Source organism: Neodiprion virginianus, chromosome 1, assembly GCF_021901495.1.
Source record: "Neodiprion virginianus isolate iyNeoVirg1 chromosome 1, iyNeoVirg1.1, whole genome shotgun sequence".
NCBI classification, from domain to species: domain Eukaryota; kingdom Metazoa; phylum Arthropoda; class Insecta; order Hymenoptera; family Diprionidae; genus Neodiprion; species Neodiprion virginianus.
This window is the reverse complement of record NC_060877.1, coordinates 7347428-7359246: the sequence shown is the minus strand read 5'-3', so window position 1 is coordinate 7359246 and position 11819 is coordinate 7347428. Positions and strand designations below refer to the sequence as shown.

Sequence of the window (11819 nt, the reverse complement as noted above, 5' to 3'; positions counted from 1 at the left end):
AATCTTATTTTTATTGAATGAGACAAACCATTTTTTTTTGTTTCTCACTCCTTTTCGTGTTTCTACTAGGGATAACGAAAAGAATTATGTAAAAATAACGAAACGTTATTCAGTATTTTGCAAAACGAAACACTTTTGTGCTATTCTGTAGGATTGAACGGCAAGCGATAAGCTTCATCGTTATTTTACAATAAAAAAAGAAGCCACCGATGGACGGTAGGTTTATCTAGATGAAGATGAACGCTCCGTTTCAACCTCAACAGGTACTCACTCCATCCGTCCGCTCGGAAGGAGACGAGGATAGCCTGCAGGGTGTGTAACAAATGCTGGGCGCGGAGGATCAGCCCTGAATCTTTATTGACCGAGCAGCTGTCGCAAAGAATTCATATACGCTTTAGTATTCATGCGAAAAGCTCGCCGGCTCGAGGAGGGAAAGAAAAGAGAGACGAAGAAAAGTCGCGGGTCGGAAGAACCGAGCGGCACGTGACGTCCCAAAATTCCCACTGACATGTCATTCCGCCGCCCCTCGATTCGCGGATATTTCCTCGGCTCGTCGGATTTCGCTGAAAAATATTCGCGACTTCTGCCGGCCGGCGCTAAGAGGACGTCAATAACGCAGCGGCCATACCGAACTCGGGGAAGGGAGTCGGCTTGATGGGAATCTAGCACTGCGAAACTTCCCGGCCCGAGTTGCGAAACCTAATTAAGATAGTGGGAACTAAAACATCGCCAAACTCTGCGGGGGGCCGTTTAATTGACTCAACTCCGACTACCGACAAAGAAGCCGCGAAGACGCCGGGGACGAGGAGGACCCCCGAGAATCGCAATTGCAGATTTACCCCCGAGATTTCACGCCGGGTGACAAAAAGGCCGCGGCGTCGGCTCGCCGCCTGTTTATGTGTCCCGGACATCTCGAAAGCTCCAGCTTGCTTATACGCACCGCAAGCTCCGACTCAATTAACCGGCTCGAACCACTCGCTCGGCCCGACGACGACGCTTCTGAGCTTAACCTAAGTCGACCTTGATTTTCTCATTTCAATGTCACTATTAAATCTAGTCGATGAATCGATTTCCGCCGAGCGATTTCACGAGAGAACTGGAAAATGACAAAGTCGTGGTTCGTGTTAATCGAAACTGAAATATAATCGGCTGGACTTTGTGGAGAAATTTTAAAGAGAAATTGAAGACCGATGGTTTTGATTACGAAAGGTAAATTAGTGACAATGTTAAAAAAAACTCGCGTTGTTTTTTTAGTTTCAGAATGCGTCAAAATCATGTTATAATATTGTTTGTCAAATTTCGATGAAGCAGTTTTATCGTTTCGTCGAACCGAATGATACTAATTTTCAACGGATAACCGTGAATTAGGTTTCTCGTAGCGTTGACATTTTTTTTTCTTTGAGAAAGCTTAAGAACATCATTAATCACAACGCTCAATCATTTCGAAAACAAAGTTCTTCTAACCATGACCGAAGAACTGAGAAGAAAAATTCCGCTCAAGAAATTTCTGGACAATCCACTTACGAACAAAATATGTTACAATTTTATCTACGTTGAGCAAACAGTACAACTTTTTGGATATTAAAAAATATCAATATTACGTAATTGTTGAATACTGCTGTGAGTAAACTCAACTTGATCAAGCTTGCAGTCACATCTTTCAAGTCTCGTTCCGTTATTTGTTTGACGTTAAAAAATAAACGCTGAACTTTCGATTTTCTCGATATCTAATCGACTATCGAGTGTGCTCGAAAAAAATGTGGAAAATATTTCCAGTACAAAAAAAAAATTAGACAACCTGATTCCTCGCAGGTCCTTCTTCGCTTACAGCGAAATTTTACATTGTAACAAGCTAAAGAAATAAATTCATAACACCGTAGGTCCGTAGGTACAACGTGTAATACCGAAAGTACAAAGGAAACTACAAATTTCTCGGTTCGGCTGCCGCGTTTATATTTTATTACTCTCGTGCAGGGTTAAGGCCACAAAAGTTCAAGGTCGTAGCCCAAGGTTTTCCTGCAGATGGCATCAATGCTCTGGGATGCGAAAAACGGAGCTTTCGGCGGGCCGGTAAAGCTCCCGATGTCGCAGAAAATTCGCACCTTCTGTCTTTACCACCGCCGAGCAAAGCCCATCGATTTTCGCGCTTGAACGGCCGTCGGCAAGAGCGCGGTTGTTGGTAAATCTGGCAGCGATACGAAGCTGAGCTTAACTTGTACACCGGTATGTAGCACAAGTCAAAATACGATACAACGTATTCTTTTTAATTACAGTTACGGGATAGAAATTTTCATGGGATTATACATACCTGACAAATTTTCCTTCCACATTTTATGGAACTGTAATTGCCTTGCGGGACGACACGTCTTATCGTTGGTGGAAATTTTCATACCTCCTACGATATCAATTTATATATATATTATAAATATTTTTAAGTATAATATTCTTCGAAATACGCCCAACACGCAATATTATTTATGTATGTATGTACATGTACGCTAAGATAAATTTATTGAAATTAACATTGCACAGCATATGTACTATATAGTGTGTATAATAGGTATTATCATGTGTCTAGAAATATTTAAACATAACGAAATATACAACGCACGTCGTTACACTTATATATTTATAGTTTTCAGTAACAAATAAGTCAAGAGATAATTTTTTATCGGCGGAGAACTTGGTCCTCTTACTATTATTATCATCATCGTTATTATACTCTCAGCGGCGAATGATCTTCAAATATATAATGTATGGTTCCGTAAGTTTGTGTTTTAAAGAAATTCGTTAGACTGTTCCCCATAGCATTCGTCTTAACTAATTAACTCGAAAATTCTTCGAAACATATGGAATGTTGATGTACGTTAGAAATCTGAAAACACAATTAAATACTAACGTGATTCGAGCCTCTTATCTGCAATTCTTTTCTAAATAGACCTTACAAATCAAATATTCAAGTGTACAAACTAATTCGCAATACTAATCACGACTGTGTACCGGTAGGTTTATTTTACATTCTCTCTCTCTCTCGCCTCTCCCGCTCGGCAAATTCTTTTCAAAGTCGTACAAAGACTCCTTCGCAAAAGAATCTCTTGAAAGCAGGCGTCGATTGATAACCGATGCAGGTAAGAACCCTCAGGAGTGAAGGTAAAATTCAATAAAATACAAAAGGACCGTACCTAGTCTGGGAGTCCGGAGGATTCGAGGGGGCGGGAACCCCCTTTACGTCGAAGTTTCAAACGCCGCATATCAGATTCGCGTCGATTATGTCGTTTTCGGTAGCAGGACGCACGGCGACGGTCACCGAATTGTCGAAAAGCCCGCTTGAAACGAGCCTCACCGAAGTCACCCCGCATCCCATCACGTTCTCGATGCCCTCTGAAATTTTCAACAAGCTCGTTACTCGTGCCGCGAAAATGATCGTTTACATTAACTCAACGTCGTATCGCGTCGTCAAGTTTCGAAAATTCAACGTGGCGTAATGTACCTGGCTTCGAATTCACCCCGCAAATCGAGTCGAGGAGAAGCAGATTCGTCGAATCCAGTCCGTCGCTTCCTCCGATCTGTACGTGATCCTGCAGACCCCGCTTGTCGCACTGTAAAACGGATTTTCACACCTTGTCGTAAATTGCAATAGAAGCTTGCACGGTATCATTCTATACGGATAGGTACACGTTAGGGTGGTCCTTAAAAAGGTCATTTTCGAATCGCGACCGGCTCGCTTGATATTGCCATATCGGATCCACGATTTTGAATTTTGTCACTTCAACTTCAGATTCGTAATCAGCGACCTCGAAAACCCCCGAGTACCGAGTTTTATTCGAAACCAAATGACTTTTTGAATTTCGCTCAACCATATTCGATCCGCCATTTGCAATTTTCAAATTTCGAGTTCAGATTCGTAATCAGCGACCCACGAAATCCTCCTGTAGAAAATTTCATTTGAATTCGTCGGGTAGATTCGACGCACCCCTGGAAGGGTTGAATGGAATCCACCCTTTTTGGGGCACGTGACTTGAGATAAAAATATAAAAAAGTGAAGGAATTGTTTTTGAATTATCCGAAATCAAGGACCACCCTACTACGTACACATATTTCCATCGCGACTTTTCAGAGTATAATCACATGTCGCACACGATGTAATTTGATACTCGTGTCCTGAATAAAGTTGTTGTTTTAGATAATAAAATCTCTTTGCCATCCACGTGCGTAAGCTCTAATCGTTATCGCAAAATCAGTAAATTCCATCAGTCAGCTGTGCATAGATAACGAACGGTGTAGGAGGCATCGCGTAGAACGATTTTGCCGTGATGGTTATTTGACAGCTCATTAATTGATAAGAGTGATCGAGATAGCCAAAGTCGCGAGCGAGCTTCGACGACACTCGATCTCCTTATCGCTGGTCTCGCGGTTTGGTTTTCAAGAACAAAGAGCGGCGGCTGATTTTACACCAGCCGTTAAGTCGAATGATAAATCATCCCACGTATCGCGAGATCATCCGCGAAGTTAAGATTCACCTTTCGTTGATTCGACCGGTTCCGGAAGTTGCGCAACCGAGTTTATTCGCGCATGGCTGCGAGGCTTACCTGGTGCACGGTTCCCGTTTCCATTTCGCGATTCGCACCTCGAGGACTTCCGATTCCAACGCCGAGAGCAATCACCCGAACCACTGCCGGGTACATCGCGCTGAGGGTGCAGTTCACTCGGCGTCCGTAATTCCGAAGGGTGAACAAGTCCGACAAGCTGTCGACGAGGATGTTGCAGGCTGGAAAACGTCGGGAAGTTGAAAAGAGCCAATGCCGAGAAGTCGTCTCGCGATAAAATTGAACCGACGCCGAGAAACTGTCTTTCACACAACTCTCAAAGCCAATCTGCGAGAGATTCCGTCGCGTTCTCGCGCAGGCTTTTCACCCTCTCGACAAAACGCCCCGGGTTAAGTTACAATTTCCTATATCAAGCTTCCCTCTCGAGGCAAGATACACGTGTCCGCGTCGTTCTTAAACACACTTCGCTCCGACTGATGATTCGGGCCCGTATTGTCCGGCGACAAAAGGAATTCAATTAACGGAGGAAGATTGCTAATCCATTGGACTGTGCTGAAATTTCGAAGACACGTGACGGCGGAGCCTGCAGCTTTTTGTCTGGATAATATTGTTTCTGACCGACGAGGGACCGGCGGAATAACGTCCGAACGACAATGTATACACCTAACTTGGATATAACGCTTGCCGCCTCAACGTTTATATTGCCGCGAGGTGCAGGGATGTTAATTGCGCGATGCTAACAAGGAACGTATCCCTGATCGATCTCTCCCATTTTGTTACGTATTTTTTTTTTTTTTTTTTTATCACTTTGAGGGTGGTGAAGGCACCATCCAAAGTGGGGCATGTCAAGGGACGATTTGGCAGTTTCACCCACAAGAACGTGACATTTTTTTAACCGGTCCAACTAGAAAAGCTTTCCGATAGCGAGAAGTGAAAAAGTTATTTTCTGAGTTAAAAAAATTTGAACCGCCAAATCACCCCTTGACACGTCTTACTTTGAAGGGTGTTTTTAACCCCTTGAAGCGTTTAATGGCAGATAGAAAACAAATATGGGTCGCTCAGTTTTTAGTCTGCTATAACATATTACAAAAGAAATCAAATCGAAGCGATACCTTCCTCGTAAGAATAACATTCGAATTCGGTGGACACGCGTGACTTGATCAAATATTAAAGCTGCACGAGAATGATTGTTCTACCGTTATTTTTCTACCGTAAATCAATCGCAATCTATGCTATCTACGACATACACGCGTAAAAAATTTCGTTTCCAATTGTTTGTTCTCTGTACCGAGAGATGAAATCGCGAAAGCATCGGGCTTCATAAGCCTTGTTATTCATGTATTTGATCAAATTTTTGGTAGTATATTTCTGAAAGTGTAAACATGGACTATTTTTTCTCACGGTGAATCGCACCGCTGTATAAACAACGAACGCACAAAGTTTCGAGATCGGAGATGAAAAATAGAAGGGAAACGTTTTAATTCAGGGACGTTGAAAGTCGGATAAAAGGTGTACTGTGTATATGCTGATTGATATTTATTCGTACTTACGATTGGGATTTTTTGGAAAACGCACCATCACGCTGAATCCTCGTCCTTTCTGCGGAATCTTGTACTGAATCAAGGCCGCATTTTGGCTGCTCAAAAATACCTTTCTCACCCGTCTTTCGCAGAATTCCGACAATCTCTCGTCCAGCGAGAGCGGATGATCGGCCGCGCTCGGAAATACTTCACCGTTCAGTTCCCATCCGTCGACGAACTGCGATTGATGATTGAAAAAAGAAAATCAACTCTTGACTCTCAACGAAGCTTTTTGCGAGAGGCAACGAAGGTTTGATAACGATCGGGAACTCGTAACTCGCTGCAAGTTGGCACGATAAGGGGCAACTCTCAGAGCGAAACTATTCAGCGATAACGCGCTTACAGCTCCTGAAGATGTAATTGCATCCGGAGGAAATCAATTTACCGTACACCGTTCAAGTTGTGAGATACTCACCGAGACGAGACCACCTCGGTCGCAAGGTACGTCGAAGGAAGTGAAATGGAGCTCGACTAGACGGTCCGGATCGGTTAAAAAGTAGACGCCGCAGGCTGTTTGGTCGTTCGATGGTGATTTGTAGACGTAGTGACCCGGTTCCGAGGCGACGTGCATGCAATCTGCGAAAAAGTCAAACGATGAGACGATAATTTTTTCCGACGGGGGAATTCCGCATTGCTGAAGAGTTAAAAAAAAATTCCACCCATTTCCCAGAAGTTAATTCGAAGCGATTGATTGTCCGCGAAATATCCGACTTCCGTGGTGAGAATGGAAAAGTTTGTTCAGCCTTCTTTGCAAATCGGCAAAACTCGGTGAGACTGAGCGCTGAATCGGTTCATCGGCGAGTGCAAAAGTTAGACGGATATTTAACCGAATGATGATAAATGCGGAGAATTGGGCATTTCACTCGGCGGCGAGTGAGGAATGGGCCACAAATCAATTAGAATTCGCCAACTCGAAGCGAGACTCGAAGCCTGTCTTGAGTCATGGTCGAGGTCGGGCGTTTTCAGCGATCGAAAGTCTATTGCTTACGCCGAAGAGTGATCGATCACACTCGGAGTTAGAGCCCCGGAGATGTACATGGACCATAAATTACCTGAGATGAAATGTACGGTTTCACGAGACTCTCGCAGTCCACGTTCCTCGAGAAAATGAGGATCGAAGCCGACCTCCTTCTGCACGTCCGGCACCAAAGGCAGCTGAAAAGAGAAATAATCACGAAGGGTAGAAGAATTATCGGAGAATTAGCCCGAGTTGTAAAGTCATTAAGCTCTGAAACGACTCTGCGGATATCCGTGAAGTTTATACGATCTATCGATCAACTTCGGTGACGGCATGTAGCCGTTAAATCGTTAAATCGGCCCACATGAACGAGGCGATTGCGGGTCTTACACCCACGTTCGAATTATCATTCCACGGAGGTTTTCATTTCGGGAAATAGGAAAGGACAGCTGCGGGTATTTGAAAGCAGCTTTTGTCCCAATTTCAATTTTTTTCATAAAATGAAAACAATTTTTCTGACTGCGAAGCTGTATCAATGCGATTACTTGCTGGATTCCGTTTTCCCCTTCGCAATTGTGCAATCCTTACGGATTAATGTGACTTTGACGATACAATTTGCCCTGGCAGTTCGTCGATTCAATTTTATCCTCAATTATATTTGGCGTTAATTTGGCGAAATGCAACTCGAATTATACTACAGCTTGGATTTCTGGTAATGTCAATAATAATTCGATTAAGAAGACGGTGAATAATTTTCATCAAAATTACTTCATTCGGAGTTGAAATGATTTTTGTAACTCAGTAGCTGTGCGTCAGGCGTAAGACAGGGCTTCTTCAACGTATAAAGAAAACAATTTATAGGGTAAAAATTTTCAACAGTTACAACGATGAAAGTTTTTTTAATATTTTAATATTTGTTTTCGACCGTGAATTCTGGATTACACGCTTGACGCTTTTGTAACAACAGTTTTCTTACACCCTTATTTCAAGTCTGTCGACTCTACAAGTACGGCAAGCTTCCAATTTCATTGTTGTAAAAAAACGTCGAATCAGTCCCTGGTTTGAAAAATGAAAAAAGAATCCCGAACAATGATCCCCGCTCTTCGAAGCACCCTTTTCAAAACCATCGACAAATCGTGTAAAGTCGCTTGAAATTTTTTTCCCAAAAGTTTAATTATAAGGAAATAACCGGGTAAATATTGTGTGAAAAAAAAAATACTTCTTCAAATATCGTAAATTTTTAACCCAACGATTCAGCGATTATTTTCCATACAGCTCAATTTCAACCCTAATCAACATTCTTAAAGTGAGAAATTTATTAAAAGAAAAACAATAATCGAGGCCGAACTACGGATGTCTCTCATCGAACCAATTACCACAGACAAGTCCGTCTGCACGTTGTCCTCAATTGATCAGGTCGCAGCCCCGTTCGTTAAGTAATCCTGCAAGTATTTATTCACGCGTTTAGGCAGATAAAGCTCGATAAAACATAAATTTTCGCCCACGTTTCTCCCTCGCATTCCGTTTATGCCCCGAGTCCGTTTCTCCCGGGTCCGAAAAATAGTTTGCGGGTGAATAACAACAACAATGACGATGTCAATGATGATTAAATTAATTATCCGCTCACTTCGGGGTGTGAAGTTTATACCTGGCCGAACCGGCCGCGTTTCTGTGTAATCCCTCCTGGACCGCAGACGTAAATTGTTGTACCGCCAGGCGACGTTGTCTCCAGGATGACAAGCCCACCGCTGTTCTCTCTGCAGCTATACCGATTCGAATCAATATCCGTTTTCTCCCCGAACGGGGGATGAAACTTTTGCTTTGTCTGATTTTTCTTTACTTGCTTTAATTTATTAAAGGAAAATCCCACGCGCGTCGATAAATTTCATTCACTGGCTATTCGTCTCTTGGGTACTTTGAAAGCCTTTTCAAGGGAACACCCTGGATGATTTCGACGTTGACTTGTACATCTCCGAATATCGAAGTCCACGTATCTCGATAAATGCACGAAAAAGGGCTTGACAGCCCCGTTTTACACACAATTCTAAACACAAACACTCCGATACATTTTCATTCGACGCAGAAATAAAGAAATGGCACGGATTTTACGAAATCGCAATAGTAAATTCGCAAATTAATGCTTAGTCAAATTCAAATGCGTTCGAGTATTTTCCTACAGAATTATGTACAGAATGGTGAAATACAGACATATATCTGCGTTAATGTCGAAATCTACAAGGGCACCCCCTCCAACGTCACACGTTTTAAAAGCTCTGCCATGCACAGCTACGTCTTATTCTGCGTGTACTTAATTCAATATCAAATTTCGCAGCCTCGCAAAGATTCGGTTATACAACCTTTTTGGCGGAGGGTAATTCACTATAAAGACGAGTTATGCCCTAAGGTATTCCATTTGAGATCCTTTTCACCCTGCATACGATGCGAGAAGCCCAAGATGCGTACGAATATTTAAACACGTAAGCGGACAGACGATGTACGTTACTTTCACCAAGAGATCGCGAACCGAGCTCTTCGTTTAGCGAGACGAAAAATTCGCTTCATTATTCGAAAATTCATCCGCAGTGGGATACTTTTCAGCAAGTCTACGGTAAACGATCATGATTATACGATCGAGATTACATCAACGTTCATCAAATTACACCGGCAACCGTAATTCCTATCAAGACATACAAACTATCGACAAAGTTGGGAAAATTTTAGTCAAACGGGCTAACGCGAATCGTTACCAATTCTCTTTAGATCTCTCCAGGTGTCGAAATATCAATTTACAATATACGTTGCGACTCGTGAAGATGAAATTTGCGTGCATCCATAAGCGGAAGCTGATTTGAGTATCGTCGCGGCTTCTCAAACGGCATCTCCTTTTTCAAAGAAACTGCAAAGACGGGTCTTCAAGTTGTTTGTTTCGGGGGGATGGAATTTTGCAAAACAGAAAAGCAGTACAATTTATTCAGCTTTTCCAGATGCCGAATCACCAACCGCGGATGAAATTTTGTCACCTGGAAATATGTAACGCGAATCGAAAATAACGCCGACGAAATACCAAACATATTTCATTCACCGATCGGCTTGCGGATTTCTTGATAATGGTTTTTCAATCCCGGTATCCTGACTTCGAGCCGTCGCGTCAGTCTTCGCGGAAAAAAAATCTCCGCTCCAGTGTAAAAAACGTCACGCTGCGCTACATGCATCCTTTTATGCGATACACACGCTAAAAGCCACGCAAAGCTTGCGATAAATTTTGCGAACAAACCGCACCTGATTTTTACAAAAACTCTGGCTACGCGTAAAGTCCCAATTTTCATCAAGTATTTTTACCTTCGTTCAGTCGGTTGAATAAATAGACATAAGATAGATAGGACTGTACGATAAATCGGTTCTTAAAACTCTGGCGAAAAATTTCACCAAAAAATTGAAAAACTGCACCGAAATCGGTTTCGTTGAAATACTCAGAAAAGCACGGCAAGGATCCGCACGAAAATAAGAGAATCCTTTCGACGATTTTACTAGAGAGAAGAAAAAAGTCTTACCTGTTGCTCGAGTCGAGGGCCGAGATCAGAGTTGGATGCGGATGCCAAAGAGACGAAAACGCCGAAGATCGTAACAAGGATGAGACGGAGCGGAATCCTGGCTGAATAATCGGCGAACATCCTGTTTTCTCCTTGTCGATTCAAGGCTGCTGGCTTAATCGACGATCTGTTCGCGGGGCGAGGTAAACGGTTATCCGTCGATAAATCGGGCTGCAGATGAGAGTTGAATCTGCGAGCGGAGACAGCAGAAGCCTCTGTGGCGTCGCGACGCTCGGCGTCCCTCTTATAGCCCGCGTTGCCCTCTGTCCTCCCTGCGCATTCCCGAAACCTACGCCACCATGGCCGTTCGCACACAACTTCGAAATGCTGCACCCCGTTTATCCACACCGTCAACGTCACTTTGCGTCGGGCTTCGCGTTTTACGAGTGCGTGCGAAATTTATTTTCCCCGTTTTTGCGCAGAAATTATTCACGAGGCGACGTCGGAAGTCGAGTTCGATCGGAACGCGCGCGATCGTTGCGTGTTTTTATTTATTTATTATTTAACGATTTGGTTAATAATATCGCTCCGATTTTATATCCCGCGTATTATACAGGTGTGTGCGTGTGTATTTGACCATATCCTCTGTCTTTCGACAAATAATCTAGCCTGCGCCACTTATTGCGAATTAATTATCCTAGAGCTATTCTTCGTGAGCTATCGTCCATGAGAGACTGTTTTCCTAGCGGTTGTACTACCGTTTTTTTCTTTGTTTTTTTTTTCTTCTTATTTTCACTCTTTTAATACACGTCGTTACGAAAGGTTCTTCGGCCGGCGTTAGCCGCTCAAGGAATTGTTACAGCTTGTACATCTGCTCTGCAAACGTATCGAGATTGCGATATTAAATCGTTATTGCGAATCGATTAGTAATTTAGTCGGCTCGCCCGCGGTTCGTTAGTGCGAGCAGCGGTCCGCACTGTCTTGTGAAATATTTTCCCTCTTTTATCTTTTATCGCCAACTGCACGGCCTCGGATTTCCCTTAGAATACCCTAAATTGTCCGTACGGTATTCGTGTTTCAGAAATTATCCCTGGAGCTTATTGTCGTTAAAATCAGACGGCGTACCGAATGCTGTGACTTCCGTTCCACGAGAGCATCAATATATCCCAGCACTTGATGGTCAGCGGTCCACAAAACTTGGCCA

At 43.1% G+C, this 11819-nt stretch overlaps 1 protein-coding gene across 1 annotated transcript; it reads right to left on the bottom strand.

Moving 5' to 3' along the window:
• Positions 1-2488: 2488 nt before the first annotated feature.
• LOC124305109 (corticotropin-releasing factor-binding protein) lies at positions 2489-11375 on the bottom strand. Its single transcript, XM_046764164.1, has 8 exons — positions 10637-11375; positions 7180-7282; positions 6543-6703; positions 6098-6305; positions 4590-4768; positions 3491-3599; positions 3183-3381; positions 2489-2875 (listed from the first exon to the last, which is right to left on the bottom strand). The coding sequence occupies exons 1-7, from the start codon at positions 10754-10756 to the stop codon at positions 3239-3241; spliced, it is 1023 nt and encodes a 340-aa protein (XP_046620120.1). The 5' UTR covers positions 10757-11375; the 3' UTR covers positions 2489-2875; positions 3183-3238.
• Between the last annotated feature and the right edge of the window lie 444 nt (positions 11376-11819).

Bases quoted from the DNA above. Each gene is read 5' to 3' on its own strand.
- LOC124305109 (XM_046764164.1), bottom strand. From the start codon at position 10,756: ATGTTCGCCGATTATTCAGCCAGGATTCCGCTCCGTCTCATCCTTGTT. The intron at 4,769-6,097 runs GTAAGTACGAAT...GACGTTTTCCAG, and splicing joins TTTTCCAAAAAATCCCAATC to CCTGCAACATCCTCGTCGAC. The intron at 3,382-3,490 runs GTACATTACGCC...TGAAAATTTCAG, and splicing joins CGGGGTGAATTCGAAGCCAG to AGGGCATCGAGAACGTGATG.